The sequence below is a fragment of the Malaclemys terrapin genome, chromosome 20 (genome assembly GCF_027887155.1).
Source record: "Malaclemys terrapin pileata isolate rMalTer1 chromosome 20, rMalTer1.hap1, whole genome shotgun sequence".
In the NCBI taxonomy this organism is placed as follows: domain Eukaryota; kingdom Metazoa; phylum Chordata; order Testudines; family Emydidae; genus Malaclemys; species Malaclemys terrapin.
Window position 1 is genome coordinate 17,478,730 of NC_071524.1, and position 24,354 is coordinate 17,503,083.

Here is a 24,354-nt window from a genome sequence, read left to right on the forward strand (position 1 = left end):
CTTCATCCTGGGAAGAAGCGACAGCCGCCACAACCCCCTTCCTGTGTCAGGTCGCTTTGAGGGCAGGCGGGTGAGGTGGGAGGGCAGAGAGTTGGATGGGCCTTAATATTCCTAGGGGGAGCCTCTCCCGCCCCCGTTTCCCCCTCTCCCGCCCACAGGCCTGGATAAACGCCGCCTCCCGGCCTGCCTGGCATTCCTCCGCCAGCAGGACTGGCAAGGGCCTGGGGGGGTCCCAGGATGTGGGACAGGTCAGAGCTTTTATTGCAGCCGTTTCCGCTGGGGGAGAGAGGTGCTTTGGAGCCTCCCGGCGCGCTGGACGGGCCCCGAAGAAGAGCTCAGTGTTCGCTCCAACGCGGGTCCAACACCAGCTCTGACTTCCCCTCCCTGTCCCTCCAGCCAGGGCTCCACTCCCTGCTGCCCGTCGCCCGGCACGGTGCCGCCGGCAGGACGGCGCCTGGGGAGAAGTGTCTCTCGCCTGCCCCTGCCAGGTGGCCGGGCCGCGCGCCAGCCGCAGTGGGTGACGAATGATCTGTCCACGTGTCTCTGCCCCCGAGGGAGCCCATTAGTTTCTGGAAAGCTTCTGTTCCCTGTTAGCTTTTGTCTCGGGCATCAGCTGCCCAAGGGAGCTGCCTGCTGGGTGCTTGGCGCCCGCGTGCCGAGCCTGGCGCAGGCTTGGGGGTGTGTTCTGAAAGCCCTTGGGCGTTTTTGCAGCTGGTGGTTTGGGGTTTGAGTGGAGGAGCCTGGAGCGCGTCCAGCAGCTCGTGCCCGGGGGAAAGGGGCTGGCACGGTCCTGCCGCTCGTTCTGTGGCGGTGTCTGGGGGCACCCGACCCCAGAGTCTCTGAGCCTCACCAGTATGACTCAACCACAGCCCCCTCGAGAGCACCCTGGGCCCAGCAAGGTGTGATTCGTTCATAGTCATAGAGTGAGTCCGTTCTCAAGCTGGGGAGAGAACCCAGGAGTCCTGGCTCCCAGCCTCCCCTGCTCTAACCACTAGACTCCACTCCCCTCCCAGAGCTGGGGATGGAACCCAGGAGTCCTGGCTCCCAGCCCCCTCCCCCCCCCGAACCAGCCAAGGCAGAACTAGACACCGCTGGCTCCGGCGGAGGGGAAGCGTTGACAGGCTGTTTATTTTTAGCAGCAGGTTCGTGGTTCAAGCCCTGTTATCGCCTCCGGGTGCCTGTCTGGCCGGAGCCCAGGCCGGGAGCGATCGCTGCCCCCCGGGTGCCTCAGCCCCCGGCCTTGTAACTCGCCCCCCGGCTCCCAACGCTGGGGCCCGGGGGGTTGCGGGTGGGGGAGGAGGGAGCCCAGCCTGCCCCTGGCCAGCGCGTTCTCCTTTCCTTGGCAGGTGGTTTGGGGGCTGATCCTGCGTCGGTTTGGGGGTGGGGGGCCGGGCTGCATTACAAAGAAGGGGGCGGTGTTTCCTGCGGGATGTCGGCTGCCTCACCCCCCCTGGGGCGAAGGGGCCGCCAGGTTGTCCCCACCTGGCCTGTACAGCCAGTCGGACTTGCTGGGTCACCCCACGGCCCCTGTGGCAGGACGCCTGTTTGGCCGAAGTCTCTCACCCCCCGCTCTGGATTTGAAGCCCTCACGGGCTGGAGAACAGGCTGGGTCAGCGTCCTGTCTCTGACCGTGCCCAGCGTTGGCTGCTTCAGAGGGAATGACCAGAACAGGGCAGTTACTGAGTGACCCGGCCCCTGATGTCCAGGTCCAGCTCGGGGCGGCCTGAGGCTTAGGGACACCCAGAGCACGGGCCTACCTCCCTGACCATCCTGGCTAAGAGCCGTTCATGGCCCTGCCCTCCAGGAACTGATCTCGTTCTTCTTTGAACCTACTTCTACCTCGCATCATCCCCTGGCGAGGAGTTCCGCAGGTTGTCGGGTGAAGTCAGTCCCCCGGTTCGCTTCAACCTGCTGCCTGTTCGTGGCCTGGGTGACGCCGGCGGGTGTGTTCGGGGAAGTCAGACGTCCCTACTCGACATTTCTCAGCCCTTCCTTCCGCCCCCCTCAGGGCTTTGGTGCCGCTTCACACGCTTCGACGGCACGGCTGCAGTGTGGACGCTCGCTGCCGCCACGGGAGGGTTCTCCCAGCCCCGGCGTTCATCCGTCTGCCCCCACCCTGGCGCTGGCCACATGAGATCTCTTGGGGGGCGAGTGACGAGCCGGGCTGCTCCGTGGGCCCCAGCCTGGACCCGTAGGTTTCTCCTGCTGTGGCCCCCTGGGCTTTGCAAAGGGCAGGTTCGGGGCCGCCTGCCGTGGGGGGTATCAAAGGCCGGGGGGGGGGGCTAAGCCTCCCCCACGCTGCCCCTCGCTGCGGGGGGGGGGGTATCTCCCCGCGGTGGGAACCTCGCGCCGGCTGGTGGAGCGGGGGGCGGTTGAGACACCAACTTCTGCACCACAAGTTGCAATCCGGAAACCTTGTGTATGTTGTAAAGGCCGGGACCCCCACGCTTACCCCCCCCTTCCCCTTTCTCGCAGCTGCTGCAGCGTGAGAATAAACGTCGGCCTGTGCCTAGGCCCCGCCGTCAGGACCTGGGTCCCTAGGGTCCCCCTGGCCCTGCTCCGTGGGTGCCCATCGCACGTGGCCCCAGGGCGCCAGGCAGGGCCGGGGCAGGAGCAGTTTTGTAGCGGGGGGGGGGGCTCGGCTGCGGCCAATTGGTTCAGCTTGACCCTGTCCGGGCCCCGGGTGCCGCCCGGGCTCTGTCATCCTCTGCTCGAGGCCTTGGCAAGCCCGCGCCTCGCTCCCTGCCTCAGTTTCCCCACAGGGCGCGGCTCCTCCTCCTCCTCCTCCTGCGCCGCGCGCTGTGGCAAGGCCCCGGGCTGGATTTTGACCCCCAGAAGAGAGCGGGGCCGGGGGCCGGAACCCGGCGGGACCTTCGCCGTTGCTTTGACCCGGGAGCGCCCGGACGCCACGGGGACGGGCGCTGCGCCCGCCCCGGCCCGGAGGAGACTCCCGGCTCCCTGGGTGGCCACACCCGCATCTCTCCCCGCCCCGCCCGGCGCCGGGGAAACGCGTCCACACTAAGGGGCGGCGGCCGGGGCCAAACCCGGGGGGCTGAGAGCCAAGAGGCGACCCCGGGCTGGGGGTGTGGACGGGGGCGGCCCCCCGGGGCCGGAGCCGCCTCAGCCCCATGAATATGTGATGGGGGAGGAAGAGCTCCGGGGAGCGTGGCTGGGAGCCGCCCCCTTCCCTGGGCGTGGGCAGGGGCCGGGCCGGGGCGCTCCCTGCCCACGGGCGGGGCCGGGTTCGCCGGGCTCGGCAGAACCACCGCGGATCCCGGGGGCGCCTCCGAGCCGGGCCGGCGGATTCGGGCACGAGCGAGTGGGGGGCCCGGGCCGGGGCCGGGGAGAGGCGCCGCGTCGCCCGGAGGTGAGAGCGGGGCGGGGGCCCGGGGCTCGCAGCCCCCCGACCGCGGGGCGGGAAGAGGATGGACCGGGCGGGAGCTCGGGGGCCGCGGGGGGAGAGGAGAGAAGCGGTCGAGAAACCCGGAGGGAAACTGAGGCCCGACCATGGCCCCTCTCCGTGGGCTCCCGGCAGAAAGGACCCCCCCCGGCCTGGCGCTCGCATGGGGCCGGGCTGGTCCTGTCCCGGGCCGGGCCCTTGGGAGGGCTGCGGGGAGCGGCTGGTGCGGCTTTGAGCCGGGGGGAGGAGCTACCCCCCCTCGCCACACCCCAAAGCTTCCCTTTGAATCCCCCCCCCGCCCAGCTGAGCAGGAAGATTGGGTTAGCCCTGCTCCGGGGGGCTGAGACCTGCTCCCCAGCACCCCCAGGACTGCATCAGCGTCCCTACAGCCCCCCAGCTGTGCCCCTACCCCTCACTCCCAACCCGCAGCCCCTGCTACCCCGGCCCTGGACTCCCCCCAGCTCTGCCGGTGCCCCTCACTCCCGACCCGCAGCCCCTCTGCTATCCCAGCCTAACCCCCCCCCCCCAGCCCTGCCGGTGCCCCTCACTCCCGACCCGCAGCCCAGGGGTGCTATTTGGGGGGCAGTTTCCTACAGGAGCTCTGATGGCCCCTTTCCTAGCCCGGGCAGAGCTCTGACCTGCCCTGGGGGTGGCCTGTGCGTTCCTGGTGAGAGGGGCTGGTCTCAGCTTGTGCCCCTGGGCAGGGGATTGAGATAAGAAAAGGCTGGGGGTTAAATTCTGGCTCTGGAAGGCTGTAAAACAGGAATCAGGGGGTGGGGGACAGAAGAAATGCAGCCAAGTCCCCTGAGCCACAGTTACATTCAGAAAAGGGGGGATTTGGGGGTGTCGGTGAGAAGAGGGGGCCGAACCCCTGGGCAGGGCGAGCAGCGCGGAGGGAGGTTCCCACTCTGCCTGTGGTAGTTACATGGCCCCATCACCGCCGTGGCTGCCGGATTTCCCCTCCCAGCCCCTCGGGGGGTGGGGCAGGGCTGTCGTGCCCATTGTACAGATGGGGCACTGAGGTGCATGCAGAGTAAAGGTCAGATTCTCGAAGGTGAGATTTTCAAAAGCTCCCGGGTTCGCTGCTTGGTAGCCCCCACGAGATGCCCAGTGCATCTTCGGGTGCTTCAAACCCTTTCAGCCTCTGTCCCCAGGGCACCGGCCTGAGGTCAGAGAGGAAGTCCTGGCGGGGGAGTTCGCCAGCAGACCAGCTGGTCTCTGCCCCAGGCCGGGCTGCAGAGCGTCAGCTGTTTGTCCAATTTGACATTTTCACCGAAAACGTTTTTGTTCCGAGTTTGAGAGAGAGGAAGAGGGAGAAAGTGTTGTGTTGAGGATCTGTCTAGACGCTGGGTTTATGTCTCAACTTCTTAGGGGGTCGGTTGTCTCCAGGCCGATTCCGGAACAAAGAACAGAAACTGCCTCCCCAGAGTCCATGCTATTGTATTATTGTGTCCTGAGCCTCGGTTTGCCAGGAGCTGGGAATGGGCAACGGGACGGATCGCTTGGTGATTCCCTGTTCTGTTCATTCCCTCCGGGGCATCTGGCACTGGGCTAGATGGACCTTTGGTCTGACGCAGGCTGGCCGTTGTTATTCACTGGCACCGTCTCTGTGCTCGGCCCCAGCCAGAATGTGCCAGGAAATCCAGTCCTGAGCCAACGCGTGGGAACCGTGTAGCCCCTGCTCTCCCCAACCCGATTCTCTCTGGCCTAGCGGGTCCCACCAGCTTGGCTTGACCATGCTCCGCCGGGGAACAAGCTAATCCCAAAGCCACACGGATTTGTGACCTCGGCAGTGATGTGGTGCTGGCTCTCCGGAGATGAGGCCAAGGGACCCCTGCCCCACTCCCTGCTCCCCAGAATGAACTCCTGGCTCCCCGGGGAGCTACTGGGGCTGAAGGGAGCCCCCAGGCAGGCGTTTGCGGCCGGCTGTTGGGCTTGGATTGTCTCTTTGCAGAGACCAGCCTCGGGCCGTCGCTAACCCAGCAAGGGGAGTGGCCGCCCCAGGCGGGAAGGAAACCCTGCGTTGAGTCACGCAAGGTACCACGGAGCGAACGGATTGACCCAGTTCAGGGCCGTTGCACCCGGATTTCTTCTCCGGGATGGCTCCCACCCGCGGGTGGCTGGTCCTGGCCGGGGAAGAGACCCGTGTCTGTCTGTCTGGCCAGCCCCCTGCCTGTGCCGGTATTCCCGGCTCCCCAGCGCCAGCGCAGAGTGACTGGTGACCGACCACCTGCTTCTTCCTAAGCAAGCGTATTTTATCCGTAAGGTAAAAACACGAGAGAGAAAACCGAGCAGAGACACCCCCCCCCCCCCCACTCCAGCCCCCATCTCCACAAAGGCTCTGGTCAGTATCCTTCCCTAAGACCTGCTTCCCCCCCCCCCCCCCCCGACTCCTGGTCGTTTGCTAGATCAGAACAAAGCCCGGAGCCCGGTTAACATGCCCCCCCCCCGTCCCTGGAGACTCCAGGGGGAATCAGTTGCCAGTCGCTCCGGGGGGGGCTCCATAGGGCTGATAGCAGGAGGAATCCCTCAGCGCCTCCCCCCCCATCTCAGCCTAACCCAGCCCCGGCTGCATTGCAAGGCGCCGGCCCCCCAGGGGTTACGCGCCAGTCAGGAAGCTCTGGGGTTGTCCTGTTGGTCCCAGGAGCAGCCGGAAGACCCGCTGCCCGACTAACCGGAGCCGGGGAAAGGAGCACAGAAGAGGGGCCGGGCCGGGCGCTGGCGTTGCCTTGACGAAGCTGCTAATTGCCATGAGGTGCCCGTGGTGGGGGAGGCGAAGGGGCGGCGAATGCGGTGCCAACCTCCTGTCCCGGCGGAGCCGCAGTCCCTGGGCCGGGGGCGGCACAGCCGGGGATGCTGACTCAGCAGCATTGCCCCCATTTGTACAGATGGGAAAACTGAGGCCCTTCCCCTCCATTAACCACCCGCTCCCTGTGGGGCTGTCATGCTTATAAGAACCCCCCGGGATCTTCCTCAGGGGAAAAGGCAACAGGCCACGTTTACTGGAGATACAACAATTAGCATGTGCAGCCAATCAATCTCTCTCTCTCTCTCTCTCTCGCACACACGCACGCGGCGGGAGCCAAGTGCCAGCGGCTGCTCTCCGGTTCCCGGTGGAAACGCAGCGTGACTCCCCTGGGCTGGCTCCTCGGCGGCCGCACAGCGGCACGGCCCCCCTGGCTGAGGACTCTGGCCCCGCACCTGCAGCGCCGCGTCTCCAGATTTGTGCCCGGTCTCCGCCCCGGCCAGGACCGGGCGTCAGAGCAGAAAACGGCCCCGCGCAAGTTACTTGGACCCGTTACAATCCAGTGTGTTTCAGAGTAGCAGCTGTGTGAGTCTGTATCTGCAAAAAGAACAGGAGTACTTGTGGCACCTTAGAGACTAACACATTTATTAGAGCACAAGCTTTTGTGGGCTACAGCCCACTTCTTCGGATGCATAGAGTGGAACACACAGACAGAAGATATTTATACCTACAGAGAACATGAAAAGGTGGAAGTTCGCAGACCAATTGTAAGAGGCCAATCAGTTGAGATGAGCTATCAGGAGCAGCAGAAGAAAAAACGTTGAAGTGATAATCGAGATGACCCATAGAAGGTGTGAGGAGAACTTAACATGGGGGGAAAAAATTCAGTTAGTGCAATGACCCAACCATTCCCAGTCTCTGTTTAGGCCTAAGTTAATTGTGTCTAATTTGCATATTAATTCGAGTTCAACAGTCTCTCTTTGGCGTATGTTTTTGAAGCTTTTTTGTTGCAAAACTGACACCTTCAAGTCTGTCACTGAGTGATTAGAGAGGTTGAAGAATTCTCCCACTGGTTTTTGAATGTTATGATTCCTGATGTCAGATTTGTGTCCGTTTATTCTTTTGCGGAGGGACTGTCCGGTTTGGCCAATGTACATGGCAGAGGGGCATTGCTGGCACATGATGGCATATATCACGTTGGTAGATGTGCAGGTGAACGAGCCCCTGATGGCGTGGCAGATGTGGTTAGATCCTATGATGACGTCACTTGAATAGATATGTGGACAGAGTTGGCAGCAGGCTTTGTTGCAAGGATAGGTTCCTGGGTTAGTGTTTTTGTTGTATGGTGTGTGGTTGCTGGTGAGTATTTGCTCAAGGTTGGGAGGCTGTCTGTAAGCGAGGACTGGTCTGTCTCCCAAGATCTGTGAGAGTAAAGGATCATCCTTCAGGATAGGTTGTAGATCTCTGATGATGTGCTGGAGAGGCTTCAGTTGGGGGCTGAAGGTGACAGCTAGTGGTGTTCTGTTACTTTCTTTGTTGGGCCTGTCTTGTAGTAGGTGGCTTCTAGGTACTCGTCTGGCTCTGTCAATCTGTTTTTTCACTTCAGCAGGTGGGTATTGTAGTTTTAAGAACGCTTGATAGAGATCTTGTAGGTGTTTGTCTCTGTCTGAGGGATTGGAGCAAATGCGGTTGTATCTTAGAGCTTGGCTGTAGACAATGGATCGTGTGGTGTGTCCTGGATGGAAGCTGGAGGCATGTACATCTACCAATGTGATATATGCCATCATGTGCCAGCAATGCCCCTCTGCCATGTACATTGGCCAAACCGGACAGTCTCTACGCAAAAGAATTAATGGACACAAATCTGACATCAGGAATCATAACATTAAAAAAACAGTGGGAGAACACTTCAACCTCTCTAATCACTCAGTGACAGACTTGAAGGTGTCAGTTTTGCAACAAAAAAGCTTCAAAAACAGACGCCAAAGAGAGACTGTTGAACTCGAATTAATATGCAAATTAGACACAATTAACTTAGGCCTAAACAGAGACTGGGAATGGTTGGGTCATTGCACTAATTGAATTTTTTCCCCCATGTTAAGTTCTCACACCTTCTATGAGTCATCTCGATTATCACTTCAACGTTTTTTCTTCAGCTGCTCCTGATAGCTCATCTCAACTGATTGGCCTCTTACAGTTGGTCTGCGAACTTCCACCTTTTCATGTTCTCTGTATGGATAAATATCTTCTGTCTGTGTGTTCCACTCTATGCATCTGAAGAAGTGGGCTGTAGCCCACGAAAACTTATACTGAAATAAATTTGTTAGTCTCTAAGGTGCCACAAGTCCTCCTGTTCTTAATCCGGTGTGTGTTTGTTAAAGCTCCGGCAGGCTGGCAGCGCCCGGCGAGAGCGGCTTGGACAGGGTCTGTGAAGACGCTTTGAGTGTCTATTTGATGGTGCCCTTTAGAAATCCCGACCCAGGATCGGGGCCGAACTGCACCAGGTGCTGTACAAACACCTGGTACCAGACAGGCCCCGCCCTGGGGAGCAGATCGTCCGAATAGACAAGAAGAGGTGCCGGTAGGGAAGGATTCGCTCCATTTTACAGATGGGGAAACTGATGCCCAGATGGATTATGTGACGTGACGAGGTCACCGAAGGGATCCGTGGCAGAGCTGGGGGTTGAACGCAGGTTGCTGTCCTGGCTAACAAGTAGAGCGTCCGCCGATAGGAGCGAACCACCGGGGGTGGGGAAGCCTGACAGGGAATCGCTGTGAAAGACCCGTTAGGGCCCAGACCCTGGTCGTTATTTAGTGGGAGAGGTCTCAGCAAAGGGGGTGTCCGGCAAAGCGACGAGGGAGGCGACGGTGTGCGTGGCTGACCGGCGGGGGCAGCTGGACGAGTATGTCGCCCCCGTCTCGTGGGTCATTGTGCGCTCGCTAGAGGGCAGGTGCCGGTGTCCGCGCGTAAGCTGGGCACATGCAGGGGGGAAGCAGGCAAACACAAGGCAGTTTGCTGCGGTTGTGGGCAGAGTTAGGCTAAAGGCCGGGATTTAGCCGAGCAGCGAAGGCGAGAACCACAGGTCGGTTATTGGGGGCTCGCGCGCCGCGGGATGCTGCAAAGCGGGTGTTCGGGGGGCCTTTGCAGGGAGGTTGCTTTGCCGGGTCTGTGCGGTCCGGCTGTGTTGACGTAGAGGAAGGGTTAAGAAAGAAGTGATGGAAATGTTAACACTGGATGCTTTGTCATGGGAACCCGAAAGGCCATATATGGGTCAGGGCAACGCTGGGCCTTTGTAGCTAAGGCCTGGCCCGAGGTGAGTCATTAACACGGGGGGCGGCTCATCCCTTGGACGCTAGGAATTGGGAGGTCAATGAATCAGTGGGTTGGAAACTGGACTTTTGTGCTAAACAAAAGATATAAATACGTCAGGAGGCTCGAAAGACGCCATCCGCGGCCGCTCGTAGAAGGAAACCACCCAGGGTGCGGCTGACTAGGACCTAGATAACACGGGAGACCGCCAGTTACGAAAATAGAGATGAGCCAAAGAGGAAGTTGAATCACAGACAGTGCGTGGCCAGGGCGTGCTCTCTGCTACAGCCCCAAGCCAACCGTGAAAGGGCTGATGCAACGGCTCGGCCAGGCCATGCGGGGTTCTTGGGGGCTGGGATGTTCCCTGCACCCACCCCACTGCGTCTGCGTCCGAGCAGCCCAGCGCAGTGGCTGGATGTCCGATAAAGATCCCCCCAGGGCCCGGCTCGAGTCAAGCTGAGATCTCGGGAAGGGGGGGTGGGGGGAATCCCAACAACTATAATCCGGGTCAAGAATCGAATCCGGCTCCCATTTCTTTGGGTGCGTCTGGTCTCCCAGATGGTTTAAACTGAATCAGGGCCTGCTTTCGGATGGGCTCCACTGACTGTCCCTCCAGCTCGGTTTCCAGCCGGCTCTGTAAGTTGTACGGATGCACCGTGCGAGCAATTCGGGAACCCGCCACACGGTGCTTATCCTAGTGCAGTGGGTCTGAGACTTGTGTACTGGTGACCCCGTCCCCCGGCGAGCCTCCGAGTGTGATCCCCCCTTGTAAACGCAAACCATTCTTTTAATATGTTTAACACCATTAGAAATGCTGGAGGCGAAGCGGGGCTTGGGGTGGAGGCTGGCAGCTCACGACCCCCCACGGAATAACCTCGCGACCCCCTGGGCTGTTCTAATCGGCGTGGCTATGGAGTCTGGCCTAGGAGTTCAGGGGAGGGGTCTGTATTAAATACGGTTTCTGGGTGTGTTTCGCCCCCTTTCACCTTCTCCATGAACGTGAAGTAACCGCCTAGAAAAAGGCCCTTTTAGCGGTGACACGAGCGTGTTGCGTCTCACTACAGAATCTTTTACGTGCGAGGCTTGTTCGGGCTACAAGGAATTGTGTTTGCTAACCTGGGCGGTGCACCAGCCTATCCCGGCAGTCAGATCTCCTGCTTCAGGGCCGGAAGGGACATCCCTCTCCCGCCCAGTGTGCCCTGGGGAGCAGGGGACATCCGGGGGCTGGGAGAGGAGGCAGGCGTCAGGGGACTGGCCAAGTGGAAGGCACGGACCAGGGGGACTCTCGCGCCCCACTTAAATGCCGCCACTGTCCCAGCTACCAGTCGTGGAGATGAGCAAACCCTGGAGCTGGTGGTGATGCAAAACCGAGTATGAGGAGCAGCTGCCTGGCTTCTAAAGGGAACTGCCCTGTGCTCCAATGCCCACAGCGCAGCCGGGGCCGTGAGAGCACCACGGACTCTTCCTCCTCGGCCATTCCCCCTTTCCTCGGCCGCTCCTTCGGCATCAGCCCTGGGGCCGGGCAGGTTCCTCCACAAACGTTGATAATCTTCTGTTCCTGTGGCTGTCTCCACAGCATCGAGATGCAGCCAGCTCTGGGGTGGAACGTGGCCGCACGTCACAAAGCTAGGAAGAGTCCCGTTGCCCGAGGGAACTGAGAGCGTTCAGGCAGGTGAGAGACCCCACAGTCTTCCGAGCCCTGTTTCCTAACCACCCCCTCTCGGCTGATATGCCTATAAGACGTACACAGGATCTTTCTCAGAGGAAAAGGCAACATGCCGCGTTTACTGGAGATACAATTAGCATATGCATTTAATCACACTGCACATACTCCCGCCAATCGATGGTCTAGTTACCAGTCCAGAGTCCGGATCAATCTTGTGGCCAGCTTGGTTGATCATGGGTAGGGAGGAGCCGGGCTCCGTCGGTCACGACACGATGCTCCGGGAAAGTCTTGGGGGAGGGATAGCGCAGTGGTTTGAGCATTGGCCTGCTAAACCCAGGGTTGTGAGTTCAATCCTTGAGGGGGACACTGAGGGATCTGGGGCAAAACCAGTACTTGGTCCTGCTAGTGAAGGCAGAGGGCTGGACTCGATGACCTTTCAGAGTCCCTTCCAGTTGTAGGAGATGGGATATCTCCAGTTAAAAAAAAAAAAAAAAAAAGGACGAAGTTTCCTGGCAAGGCCCCGTTTACATAGTGATTTTCCTTCATCGGGACCAATGAGTTTTGCAGCGTCCTGCTGTGATCAATTGTTGTTTGACGAGGGCTTGTTTTCTGAAATTGTCCTTCTCAGCCTTTACCTGGTTCTTCCATCGAGTCTCTCAGGGAGTTACCCCAGGCTGGGTTTGACCACAGCTCTCTTGTCCCCATCTCATCTTTAGCGTCGTCAGCCTGCCCTCCTCTGATAGCGAAGGCCTTCACGCTTCTCTCTCAACACCCGTTCCTCAGTTGCACACAAACCAGAATTTGTTCACACGGAGCATTTTGAACCGGAACATCAAGTTGCAATGCAGAAGAACAACAATCCGGGCCTTTTTTGACTTATTTTAACACGCTAAACCTACAGCAAAGGGGTGACCCTCCCAGGTCTGTGTCTGCCTTGAAATCAGCCCAGACACAGAGACAGGGCCGCCCAGAGGGGTAGGCAAGTGGGGCAATTTGCCCCAGACCCCAAGCCCCACAGGGGCCCCCACGAGAATATAGTATTCTATAGAATTGCAACTTTTTTTAATGGAAGGGGCCCCCAAAATTGCTTTACCCCGGGCCCCCTGAATCCTCTGGGCAGCCCTGCACAGAGAGATAATGGCGGATGCATCTCTCCCAATGGCCCATTCGGCCGTTCAGAAAGGGTGGCTGGCATCACAAATCACACCGCCACACGTTTGATACGGGCTACGTGATGATCTCTTTAGTCTTTATCCTTCAGTCGAAATGATACAAAATACAAACATGAAACCCTCCTCCTCCCTTGCAGGCTCCGTGATGGCGGACGACCATGAAGGGGACCAAGCTGCTGACGGTGGCCTTGGCCCTGCTGACGCTGCTGGCCCTGAAGGCCTACATGGACTGGAGCTTGGAGCAGCCCGAGGGCCTGCCCCACCCTGAGCCCGCCGGGGCCACCACCCCCCTCCCGCTGGCCGAGCCGCTGGGGGACGACCCGGTGGGGCTGCTGCTCCGTCTCAACGCCTCGCTACGGCGGCTGCGCGGCAGCGTGCCCGAGGCGGACGCCTACTGGAACCGCCAGCAGCACGGGCTCTTCCGGGCGCTGGAGGGGGGCCCGGCCAACAGCACGTGGGGCTGCGGGGACGGGCTGGCCGCGGCGGCCGCCATCAGGGACTTCGCCTCGTACCCAGAACAGCATCAGCGCTTCGTGCTGCACGCCGAGTGCCGCAGCTTCCCGCTGCTGGTGAACCAGCCCCGCAAGTGCGCCGGCAACCGGACCTTCTTGCTGCTGGCGATCAAATCCGTGCCAGGCAACTTCGCCGCCCGCCAGGCCGTGCGGGAGACCTGGGGCCGGGAGGGAGAGCCCGGAGGGCAGGCGGTGCGCACCGTCTTCCTGATGGGCGCGGCCCACGGGCCGCACCAGCCTGACCTGCGGCACCTGATCGCCTACGAGAGCCGGGTCTACGGCGACGTCCTGGTGTGGGACTTCGAGGACACGTTCTTCAACCTGACCCTCAAGGATTTCCTCTTCCTGGGCTGGGCGCTGGCGCACTGCCCTGACGCCCGCTTCGTGCTCAAGGGCGACGACGACGTCTTCATCAACACGCCGCGGGTGCTGGCCTTCCTGGGGCCGCTGACCGGGCGCCGGGCCCAGACACTCTACACAGGGCAGGTCATGGCCAACGCCTCCCCCTTCCGCCAGGCCAACAGCAAGTACTACATCCCCGAGTCCTTCTACGCCGGGCCGTACCCGGCCTACGCCGGCGGGGGCGGCTACATCTTCTCGGGCCGCCTGGCCCCGGCCCTCTTCCTGGTGGCCCAGCACCTGGCCTTCTACCCCATCGACGACGTCTACACCGGGCTGTGCTTCCAGGCGCTGGGGGTGCGGGCCGAGGCCCACCCCGAGTTCCAGACCTTCGACATCGCCGAGAAAGACCGGGCCGACCCCTGCGCGCACCGCCAGCTGCTCCTGGTGCATCGGCGCAGCCCCCAGCAGACCGTGCGGCTGTGGCGGCAGCTGCATGACCCCCAGCTGAAATGCTGACCGGGGGGGGCTGAGCCGGCCCAGAACGGGCCAAGCGGAAACATGGGCTCGGCTCTCTGCCACCAGAACCGCAAATTCCCTCCCGTTGTGTTTCCCCGGCCCCCCAGCAGCGAGGCAGGCGCAGGGCCATGGAACTGGGCGGGAGCTGTGTGCGCCCGGGGGCGGGGGGGCACTGCCCTGTCGTTCCCAGACGGGCCATTAAAGAGTGGCTGGCAGGACTCCAGTCTCGCTGCTTGGCACGGGTGCGAATCGAGCCGCTCTGTGTAATTCCCCGTCTGCCCCCACCCTGGCCAGCCACTGAGTGCAGCAGACCTGGCTGTGGAGGGAGTCCAGGGCTGTGGGTCGGGAGTGAGGGGCACCGGCAGAGGTGGGGGGTGGAATTTGGGGCTGCGGGAGCAGGGCTGGCTACTAGCCCCTTGTGTGAACTAGTCGCATGTGGGCACAGGGCAACCCCCCGCATGTGCCCCTGGATGTGTCAACCCCCCCATGCTAGCGCCCCCTGGAGGCTGCACTGACAGTTACACTCTGTCCACCTCTCGCCGAGGCCAGCGCAGCCTCTAACCAGCCGGCCCGGGACGCCCCGTGCCGACCCCGTAACCCCCACTGCCACTCGGTGGGGCTGGGACCCTTGGCCTGGGACGCCCCTGCGAGTGGGCAGCCGGGCGTCAGAGCGCCAGGCTGGGCTCGGATACGCTCCCCCCCCCCCCCCCCCCCCCGGTGCCGGCAGGAGACGCTCCCCCCTGGGAGGCACAGCCCAGGGCTCCTGCCACCTGTAACCCCAGCGACCTGCCTCCCATGTCCCACCCTGAACCGCCTGCTAATCCCGGCCAGGAGCAGAGACTTCTCGGGGCCGGCTGCGGGGTCGGGAACCCCCCCCACACACACACACACCAGCCTGAGGCCAGGGCTGCGGGCGGAGGCTGAGGCCGGCTGGGACCCGGGGAGGGGGTACAAGGAACGCGGAGATGCGGAGCTGTTAGCACATAGAAAGTTTATTGACACCCGGCACCCGGTACAGCCAGGCCCCAGGGACCCTTGGTGCCAAGGCCGAGCCGGCTTTCCCAGTCCCCCCCCCCGTGTAACAGCATGACAGGCGCTGCCCCCCCCCCCCCCCCCCAGAGCAGCCCCCGACTATCCTACGTGTAACAGCGCCCGGGGGCCGCCTGCCCAGGGAGCGGCTCTGCCTGGCTGACTTGCCGGGAACCGTGGTTCAACACCCCCCACCACCACTACCACTCACCGGAGCCTAGAAAGCCGACCCATAGGCTGAGTTAGGAGATTGCAGTAAAATATCCTGCCCCCCCCCTGCAGCCAACCTGGTGCCCACCCCCTGCAGCGAAGCGGCTCCTGCCCCCGCCTGGGGGCAGCTCCCCTGGCTACAGGGACAAGCAGCCCACGCACCCGTCCACTCCCTACCCCCAAGCCTACCCTCCCTGACCCGGGCGCCCCGACTCTGGGCTGGGGAGCCCACAGGCAGGGCAGCGAGGGGACCCGCCGGCCTGCGGGAGGCCAGGAGAGCCCGGAGATGGGGTAGCGCGAGCCCAGGCACATCTACGCCTGGGGTGGGGCTCTGTCTGAGCTAGGAATTCCCCCGGGGGGCCAGGCTCGCTGCCCCAGTGACCGTGGCCCCCCACTGGACTTGCTCACACCCAGGGATCCCGCCCCCGGCCCGGCCAAGGGAAACCGAGGCAGGCCCCGGGCGCGGGGGGGCGGGGCGAGCGGGCTGCCCCCCCCGCGGGGACCTCACTTCTCGAAGTGCTCCAGGGGGTAATGCTCCCCGTAGAGCCGGAGGTGCCGTGCCAGCGCCTCCTGCTGCTTCTGCAGCTGCGGGGGCATCTCGCAGTACACGTCCGAGAACAGGTGCTGCGGGCTGGGCTTCAGCTTCCGCTCCGCCTGCTCGAAGGCCTCCATCACCTGGCGGGGGGAGGCAGCGTTAGCCAGCGCCCTGCCCCGCCCCCACCCAGACCCAGGCAGTACCCAGGAGTCCTGGCTCTCATGTGCCCGGCCCCGCCCATGGGCCCCACCCCCCTGCTCTGCCCCGCCCCCTGGTCCACCCCCTGGGCCCCACCTCCCTGCTCTGCCCTCGCTCCCAGCCCCCCTGCTCCACCCCCTAGGCCCCACTCCCCTGCTCCACCCCTGGGCCCCACCTCCTGCTCTGCCCTCGCTCCCAGCCCCCCTGGGCCCCACTCCCCTGCTCTGCCCTGGCTCCCAGCCCCCCTGCTCCACCCCCTAGGCCCAACTCCCCTGCTCTGCCCTGGGCCCCACTCCCCTGCTCTGCCCTGGCTCCCAGTCCCCCCTGCTCCACCCCCTGGGCTCCATTCCCCTGCTCTGCCCTGGCTCCCAGCCCCCCTGCTCCACCCCCTGGGCCCCACTCCCCTGCTCTGCCCTGGCTCCCAGCCCCCCTGCTCCACCCCCTAGGCCCCACTCCCCTGCTCTGCCCTGGGCCCCACTCTCCTGCTCTGCTCTGCCCTGGCTCCCAGCCCCCCCTGCTCCACCCCCTGGGCCCCACTCCCCTGCTCTGCCCTGGCTCCCAGCCCCCCGGCCCCACGCCCCTGCTCTGCCCTCGCTCCCAGCCCCCCTGCTCCACCCACTGGGCCCTGCCCCCTCCCGGAGCCAGGAGAGACCCCAGGAGTCCTGGCCCCCAGCCTGCCCCTCTTCTTAACTCCCAGAGTGGAGTCGCTCTCCCCAGCCCTGGTGGGGCAGCTCCCTCACACCGGGCGCCGGCCGGACCCGCCTCACTCACCCTCTTGCGGGATTTCTTCCTCCAGCTCTTCTCCTGCTCCTCGTCCCACCAGCCCCGGCCCAACATGTGGTGGCGCAGGCGGGAGATGGGGTGGTCCTGCTTGTCCCAGTAGTTCACCTCGTCCACCGAGCGATAGGCTGAGCTGTCGTCACTCGTGCTGTGGTGCCCAATCCTGGGGGGAGGAGGAGGATCAAGGCGTGAGCCCCGCCCTGCTGGGGGGGTGCCCCCCCCTGTCCCGTGGCCCCGCCCCACCTGTAGGTCATGGCCTCGATGAGGAAGGGCTGGTTCTCGGCGATGGCCCGGCGCCGGGCCTCCCGCGTGGCGTTGTACACGGCGAAGACGTCATTCCCGTCCACGCGGATGGACATGATCCCGTAGCCGGGGCCGCGGGCCGCTGGGGGCAGAGAGACGCTGCCGGTCACGCACTGAGCCCCGGGGCCAGCCCCAAACAGCCCCCCTACCCCTACCCCAGCCGTGCGGAGTGGGGGACTCTGCGCACTGCAGGGGGAACCCCCCCGGCTCCCCAGCCGCAAACCCCACCAGGAGCCGTGCCGACGCGCTGCAGGCTGGCGGCAAAGGAATCGCCCGGCGGGTCATTGACTCGAAGTGCCCAGCCACTGCCCTGGCATTGCTTGAGAAGGGGGCGGGGGGTCGCCCTGATAACTGGCTGAGTCCGGGAGGGGAGAAGGGAGGAGCTGACCCATGCTGGGGAGCCCAGGACCCCCCCGAACGGTGAGTGAGCGAGGGGCACTGAAGGGGGCTATCGGGCGGCTCTGCCGGGCTGAGCACGGCCTGGCTTCCCAACGGGGGGCAGAGGGGCGGACGGAGGAGTGGGAAGGGGTCGCGCCCCGGGGCTGGGCAGCTGGACAGCGGGTTCCGGCTCTCACGGGAGGGTGGGCGACTGGTCTGCACCCCAAGTGTGCGCCTGTGGACCCCCAGAGCCTGGGTTGAGTCACAGCAGGCTGGTAGGTGGCTGGCAAGGGGTGCCGGACTGGATCTGTGACCCCCAACTCCCCTCTTGCCCCACTGCCGCCCCCCGGCCCCGCACCGATGCCGTCGCCCCGGTACTGCTCCGAGGTGGGCGTGGAGATGGCGTAGCCGTTGTTGCGGCAGAAGAAGAGGATGGGGCACTCCAGGGTGGCGGCGAAGTTGAAGCCGGCGTGGGCGTCGCCCTCGCTGGCCGCGCCCTCCCCGAAGTAGCAGATCACGGCCCGGCTGGCGTTGTCCCGCTTGAAGGCGTAGGCAGCTCCCACGGCTGTGGGCACAGAGCGGCGGGGGGAGAGGTTAATGCAGGCTCCTTGGCAGGGCGCCGGGGAGACTGGCCCAGAGCCTCCCTTGCCCCTGGCCAGCAGGGGGGCAGGGCTCTGCCTCCGGGCCCTGTCATGAGGCTCGGGGGTTGCGGATTGGGATTAACAGGCACCAAGGGGTTCGGAGGGAGCCCGGGGAGTAGGCTTCGGGGTCAGGCTGAGGAGTGTCAGCCATGCAACATGGGCCAACACAGATCTGTGGGGGGGGGGGCGGGGGAGCCCAGGGCTGGGCTGGCAGGGGCTGCAGGTCGGGAGTGAGGGGCACTGGCAGAGCTGGGGGCAGGGCTGCAGGTCGGGAGTGAGGGGCACCGGCAGGGCTGGGGGGAGCCCAGGGCTGGGCTAGTAGGGGGCTGTGGGTCAGGATTTTCCCCCAGCCCCTTTGGGAGGTGGCTGCCGTCCGACGGCTTGTGGGGCACTCGAGGGATTCAGGGCCCCAGCAGCCCCCGAGGGCCTCACCTTGGGGGATCTGCGTGGCCAGCGGGGACGAAATGGTGACAAAGTGCCGGTCTCTGCAGCCGTAGTGCACCGGCATCTGGCGCCCTTTGCCGGTGTCGCTGGTGTTGCCGTAACACTGGGCCATGAAGAGGTCCAGGGGGTAACCCCGGTACATCAGCACGCCTGGGGGCCGAGAGAACCGCAGCCGGGTTGAGCAGGCAGGCATCCCCGGTGCAGCCAGCCTGGGTCCCCCACCCCGGGCATCAGAGCCACTGCCCAACGTCTGAAGAAGTGACGTTTTTACCCACGAAAGCTTATCATAGAATCATGGAATATCAGGGTTGGAAGGGACCTCAGGAGGTATCTAGTCCAATCCCTGCTCAAAGCAGGACCAACCCCAACTAAATCATCCCAGCCAGGGCTTTGTCAAGCCTGACCTTAAAAACCTCTAAGGAAGGAGATTCCACCACCTCCCTAGGGAACCCATTCCAGTGCTTCACCACCCTCCTAGTGAAATAGTGTTTCCTAATATCCAACCTAGACCTCCCCCACTGCAACTTGAGACCATTGCTCCTTGTTCTGTCATCTGCCACCACTGAGAACAGCCGAGCTCCATCCTCTTTGGAACCCCCCTTCAGGTAGTTGAAGGCTGCTATCAAATCCCCCCTCACTCTTCTCTTCTGGAGACTAAACAATCCCAGTTCCCTCAGCCGCTCCTCGTAAGTCATGTGCTCCAGCCCCCTAATCATTTTTGTTGCCCTCCGCTGGACTCTTTCCAATTTGTCCACATCCTTCTTGTAGTGTGGGGCCCAAACCTGGGCATAGTATTCCAGATGTGGCCTCACCAGTGCCGAATAGAGGGGAACGATCACGTTCCTCGATCTGCTGGCAATGCCCCTACTTATACAGCCCAAAATGCCGTTAGCCTTCTTGGCAACAAGGGCACACTGTTGACTCATATCCAGCTTCTCGTCCACGGTAACCCCTAGGTCCTTTTCTGCAGAACTGCTACCTAGCCACTCGGTCCCTAGTCTGTAGCAGTGCATGGGATTCTTCCGCCCTAAGTGCAGGACTCTGCACTTGTCCTTGTTGAACCTCATCAGGTTTCTTTTGGCCCAATCCTCTAATTTGTCTAGGTCCCTCTGTATCCGATCCCTACCCTCTAGTGTATCTACCACGCCTCCTAGTTTAGTGTCATCTGCAAACTTGCTGAGAGTGCAGTCCACACCATCCTCCAGATCATTAATAAAGATATTAAACAAAACCGGCCCCAGGACCGACCCTTGGGGCACTCGGCTTGAAACCGGTTGCCAACTAGACATGGAGCCATTGATCACTACCCGTTGAGCCCGACGATCCAGCCAGCTTTCTATCCACCTTATAGTCCATTCATCCAGCCCATACTTCTTTAACTTGGCGGCAAGAATACTTATGTCCAAATAAATCTGTTAGTCTTTAAGGTGCCACCAGACTCCCTGTTGTTTTTGTAGATACAGACTAACACGGCTACCCCCGATACTTGCCCAACGTGGGAGGGGCTGGAAATCAGCTTTAGCCTCGCGTCCCAGGACCAAGGCGGGAGGTGGCCGGGTGCTCCCCTGCCAGCATGGCCGTGAGGCTGCTTTACGCCGCCCCCTAGTGACCGCTGCCCGGAACAGCCCTGCCCCGCTGGCTGGGCACACTGGCAGGGAGGGCGGCTAGAACGAGGGGCGTTAAACCCAGGCTGATTCGCCGTCACCTGCTTCCCGGTACTGCCCGAACACCAGGTCTGTGTCATCCAGCGCCGCGGCGCTGCCCACGTGCGTCCCCTCCTCCCCGTAGTTCGTCATGTAGAAGGAGATCCTGCCCTGGCAAAGGAACAGGGCATTAGTAACCGTGGGGGTGCAGTGCGAGGGGTGGGCACGGGCCACCACTCCTCATCAGTGTGGGGGAAACAGGCACGGAGCAGGGAAGTGCCTTGGGGGGGGCACAGAGTCAGCAGCAGAGACAGGACTAGAACCCAGGAGTCCTGGCTCCCAGCCCCCCCTGCTCTAACCACTAGGCCCCCTCCCCTCCCAGAGCTGGGGATAGAACCCAGGAGTCCTGGCTCCCAGCCCCCCCTGCTCTAACCACTAGGCCCCACTCCCCTCCCAGAGCTGGGGATAGAACCCAGGAGTCCTGGCTCCCAGCCCCCCCCCTGCTCTAACCACTAGGCCCCACTCCCCTCCCAGAGCTGGGGATAGAACCCAGGAGTCCTGGCTCCCAGCCCCCCCCTGCTCTAACCACTAGGCCCCCTCCCCTCCCAGAGCCGGGGATAGAACCCAGGAGTCCTGGCTCCCATCCCCCCCTGCTCTAACCACTAGCCCCCACTTCCTTCCCAGAGCTGGGGAGAGAACCCAGGAGTCCTGGCTCCCAGCCCTGTGCTGTGGTAAATTAACGCTGCCGCGAGCTAATCCCACGCTGGACGGACGCCGAGGCAGACAAGTGCAGAGCACCTCACGTCGGAGGGCGAGAAAGGCCGACTCCAGGTTGAGGCCTGGCTGGCTGGGGACCGCCGACAAGCAGTGGGAGCTACAGGGGCCACACACTGGAGGATTCGGCAACGCGACGCAGCTGTGAGAAAGGCGACTCTGGCGTGTGTTACCAGGAGCGTCGGATGGGAGACTGGGTCAGAGCCGCCGGGGTCCTCCCCCTGGCCTCCTCTGCCGTCCCAACCCCCCCCCCCCCCCCAGCACGCGCAGCCCCCCAGCCGACACACCTGCCTCTGCGACTCGTACAGGATCCGGTCCATCGTGTTGAGCAGCGTCATGGTCTTGTAGAACTTCAGCACCTGCTCCTGTGAGAGCTGCGGCGGGAGAGGGCAAGGAGCCGGGTCAGCGCCGGGCCTGCCACACCCAGCAACGGTGACGGGCTGGGGGCTGCATCTCCCATACTGGAGATCCCGACTCGGTGATGGAGCCTAGAACAGCCCATGCCTGGGAGAAGCTGCGACGGTTCGGGCCCCTGGGTCAGGCGCTTGGTTACCACGGCCACGCCAGCCAGGTAGATTGGGGGGTGGGATGTGGAGTTTGCCCCAGGCTGGCAGGGAAGGGGTTAAAACAGCCTAGGGAAGTCGCGCAGGGGGCAGCCAATCAGAGACAGGCTTCAGGGAGCAGCCAATCAGGGCCCAGCAGGCTGACATAAAAAGGAGGGGCAGGGGAGCAGGAGGAAAGGGGACTGTGCGCCTAGCAGCTGGAGGGAGGTAGCGCCTTGGACAGAGCAGTAGCTGGCAGGGACCAGGGGAACAAGAGGGAGCTCCTGGCTGGAGGCCCGGAGAGGAGGGCGAAGGTGCTGGGGCTGCGGAGAACTGAAGCAGCTCTGGTGGAGAAGTTAAGGAGAGGCAGCAGGAGGCTGCTAGCTACAGGGTCCCTGGGCCAGGACCTGGAGTAGTGGGTGGGCCCTGGTGTCCCCCCTGGTGACATGGCCAGAGGATGAGAGAACTAATCCCTGAAATGGCCAGCAGGAGGCGCTGCTCTGGTGTGTGGATCCATCACAGGGGGTCATGGTAACAACTAGCAGACGTTCCAGGGTCCAGCCCCACGCAGGGCGGTAGCGAGGGGTGGGAAGCAATGGGGTGAAATGCAGGGGAAGAGGGGTAGGAGAGCATTGTTTTAACACGACACTGGGGGACAGACTAGGTGCATCCTGCCCTGCCGTGTGTCCAGCTGAGGGGGACAGCCCTGGGGACCATCCTACACGGGTGGGGTGGAGAAGATGGGACCCCCCCGATCCCGCCAGCGTCTCGCGCTCACCTGGGGATCTTCATCCGGGTTGATGATCTGCCCCTGCCGGTCCATGACCCGGTAGATGGGGATCCCCGAGATCACATTGGGCTGGATAAAATCCAGCTTGTCCACAAAGTCGGCTGAGGCTCCGGGAAACTGCGGCTTCTCCTCCAGGGAGGTGAACTGCTGCTGCCGGAGTACGCGCTGGGGGACAGGACACAAGTGAGGCAGGAGAGCATCGCCCTCAGACATGTCTCCCCCACGTGATCACGCAGCACCACGGGAGTGACACCTAGCCAGCGGGCCCCGCGCGTGTAGGGACGTGTCGCCGGGCTGGGTGCGCTCAGGGCTTCTTAAACGATTGATTTATTCTTTGTATTGCAGCAGCACCGGAGAGCCCCAGTCGTGGGCCGGCCCCACAGGCACCAGGTGCTGCACAAGCGCAGAACAAAGACAGTCCCTGTCCCCGAGTTTATAAGCTTAGTAAATCTAAAACCGCTGCACGCACACACCATGGGCATAATCAAATGGATATTAACGACACGGCTGCCCCTTTCCCAGCTAGCTAAGGCCTAAGGAAGCCGAGGAGAGGGTGGTAGCCGGCCCGTCTACGAATCCTGCAGCTTTTTTTAAGTTTCCTCCATGAATCGATTTGGGGCGCCCTTCACTTTGGCCACACGCGACTCTGAGGTGGGGAGCATGACAAGGTTGTTCTAGGAGGCCTGGGGATTTTTGTTCTCTTCGCTAGGCCCCAGCTGATTGAATTTGTTTTGCGCTGAGATCTGGGACTAGGGGCAGGTTGGACTGAACAAACACCATGTCCTTGTTTATGTTAGTTCAAGGCCACGAGAAGCGAGGACTGACATTTAAATCCGGGCCACTGGCGCCAGCTGTCAGCACCCGTCTGCAAGAGCGTGACCAGAAAGCGTCCCAGGAGAAAAACGGCCCAAAGTAAATACGCGTAAAGGTACAACGAGCTGTTATGGGATCAACTCCGGGGGGTGAGAGCGCCGAGCTCCGGAGGCACACAGAGCTCCTCTGCAGGGCTGGGCCCGGGGCGCTTGGACAACGCCTCTCCCCCACCAGAAGTTGAGCCCATAAAAGGTATTACCTCACCCCCCTGGTCTCCGCTATCAACACGCCATTGCCAACGGAAAGCTGGCGTTTGACACGGGCTCCGGGCCCACTTCCCTCACACCCCCCAGGATGGGCCAGTCAGGGCCGAGCAAACCCTCAGGAAAATGTAACCTGCCCCCTCGACATCCCCCTCCCACCCCCCAGTACATTTCTGCTTTTGGCAAAAGGAAAAGTCAGCTGGGTGTTTTGAAACCCCACAACTAAGCACACCCCTAAGTACCAAACCTCCCTTCTGTGTCCCCTCTCGCGGTGGGAGCCACTGGCTGTCCCGGGCACAAAGATCTGAGCTGCACCCAGAACGCACAACTGGCCCCAGCGCCCTCCACCTTAGTTCACAGTGAGACCCGCCGGCCAGCGCTGCGAGGCGGGGGTCAGCCCCCAGCGCGCGGCACAGCCACGAAGACCCAGACCCCACCGCCAGTAATGACACCGCGAGCCCCTTCTAGGGATTACAGTGGGGGGTGAACTCCTCACGTCCCCCACCCCGCAGGAGCGGCCCCATGGGGGGGGGCACCCGGTGCTTTAATAAATTAACCCTAATGGGCTTGTCCCACCCCTGCAGGTCAGCGCGAGCCCCGCTGTCTGAAAGGGGGAAACTGAGGCACCGGGCGCGCGGCGCGTTGGGAACAAGGGACAGGGCTGGGAGCGGCCCCGGGAACCCCAGTTTGACTCCGCTGCTCCCAGCCCGGCTGGCCCAGGGAACCCAGGCGTCCTGACCCCCCAGCCAGGGGCTGCACGGACACTACCCCGCCCCCCCAAGCCCTGGGGTAGGGCCCGATCCCGCCCGCGGAGCTGCGTGTAGAGCCCGGGGGTCCCCCGTCCCCCAAGAGCAGGATCGGGGCCCAGCCCCCCGATCCCCCGCCCCTCCCCCCAGCCCCCTCCGCTCCCCCCAGCCCCTCCCCCCTCTCCCCCCCAATCCCCGCCCTTCCCCCCCCGGGCCCCCCCCGATCCCAGCCCCTCCCCCACTCTGCCCCCCAATCCCCCGCCCCTCCCCCCAGCCCCCTCCACTCCCCCCAGCCCCTCCCCCCTCTCCCCCCCAATCCCCCGCCTCTCCCCTCCCCTGGGCCCCCCAATCCCCCGCCCCTCCCCCCCGGCCCCCCCCCGATCCCAGCCCCTCCCCCACTCTGCCCCCCCGATCCCAGCCCCCCCCACTCACGGCGGTGCCGAGGCCCCGCGCCCCCCGCCGCAGCAGCCGCCCCAGGCCCCGCCGCAGCCCCCAGCCCGCCGCCATCTTGCTGCGGAAGGCGGGGCTGCCCCTGAGCCCGCCTCTCCCCATCACCATGGCAACGGGGTGACCCCCCCCCCCGCATTCCCCTTGGCCGCCA

At 63.2% G+C, this 24,354-nt stretch overlaps 2 protein-coding genes across 2 annotated transcripts; one reads left to right on the forward strand and one right to left on the reverse strand.

The window, feature by feature from the left end:
- The first annotated feature begins 3,052 nt into the window (after positions 1-3,052).
- On the forward strand, positions 3,053-13,882 carry B3GNT8 (UDP-GlcNAc:betaGal beta-1,3-N-acetylglucosaminyltransferase 8). Its single transcript, XM_054009831.1, has 3 exons — positions 3,053-3,367; positions 11,033-11,128; positions 12,432-13,882. Exon 3 carries the CDS (start codon positions 12,453-12,455, stop codon positions 13,662-13,664), a length of 1,212 nt encoding a protein of 403 aa, XP_053865806.1. The 5' UTR covers positions 3,053-3,367; positions 11,033-11,128; positions 12,432-12,452; the 3' UTR covers positions 13,665-13,882.
- A 951-nt stretch (positions 13,883-14,833) lies between these two features.
- Positions 14,834-24,272, reverse strand: BCKDHA (branched chain keto acid dehydrogenase E1 subunit alpha). The gene is made up of 9 exons (XM_054009640.1): positions 24,186-24,272; positions 21,920-22,096; positions 20,887-20,973; positions 19,888-19,996; positions 18,171-18,332; positions 17,456-17,662; positions 16,660-16,801; positions 16,408-16,579; positions 14,834-15,578 (listed from the first exon to the last, which is right to left on the reverse strand). Exons 1-9 carry the CDS (start codon positions 24,258-24,260, stop codon positions 15,408-15,410), a joined length of 1,302 nt encoding a protein of 433 aa, XP_053865615.1. The 5' UTR covers positions 24,261-24,272; the 3' UTR covers positions 14,834-15,407.
- Positions 24,273-24,354: the final 82 nt, after the last annotated feature.

Coding starts and splice junctions, on each gene's coding strand:
- B3GNT8 (XM_054009831.1), top strand. CDS start 12,453: ATGAAGGGGACCAAGCTGCTGACGGTGGCCTTGGCCCTGCTGACGCTG.
- BCKDHA (XM_054009640.1), bottom strand. CDS start 24,260: ATGGCGGCGGGCTGGGGGCTGCGGCGGGGCCTGGGGCGGCTGCTGCGG. Junction 18,333..19,887: donor CGGGCAGTACCGGGAAGCAG/GTGACGGCGAAT, acceptor CTCGGCCCCCAG/GCGTGCTGATGTACCGGGGT. Junction 17,663..18,170: donor GGCCACGCAGATCCCCCAAG/GTGAGGCCCTCG, acceptor CTGTGCCCACAG/CCGTGGGAGCTGCCTACGCC.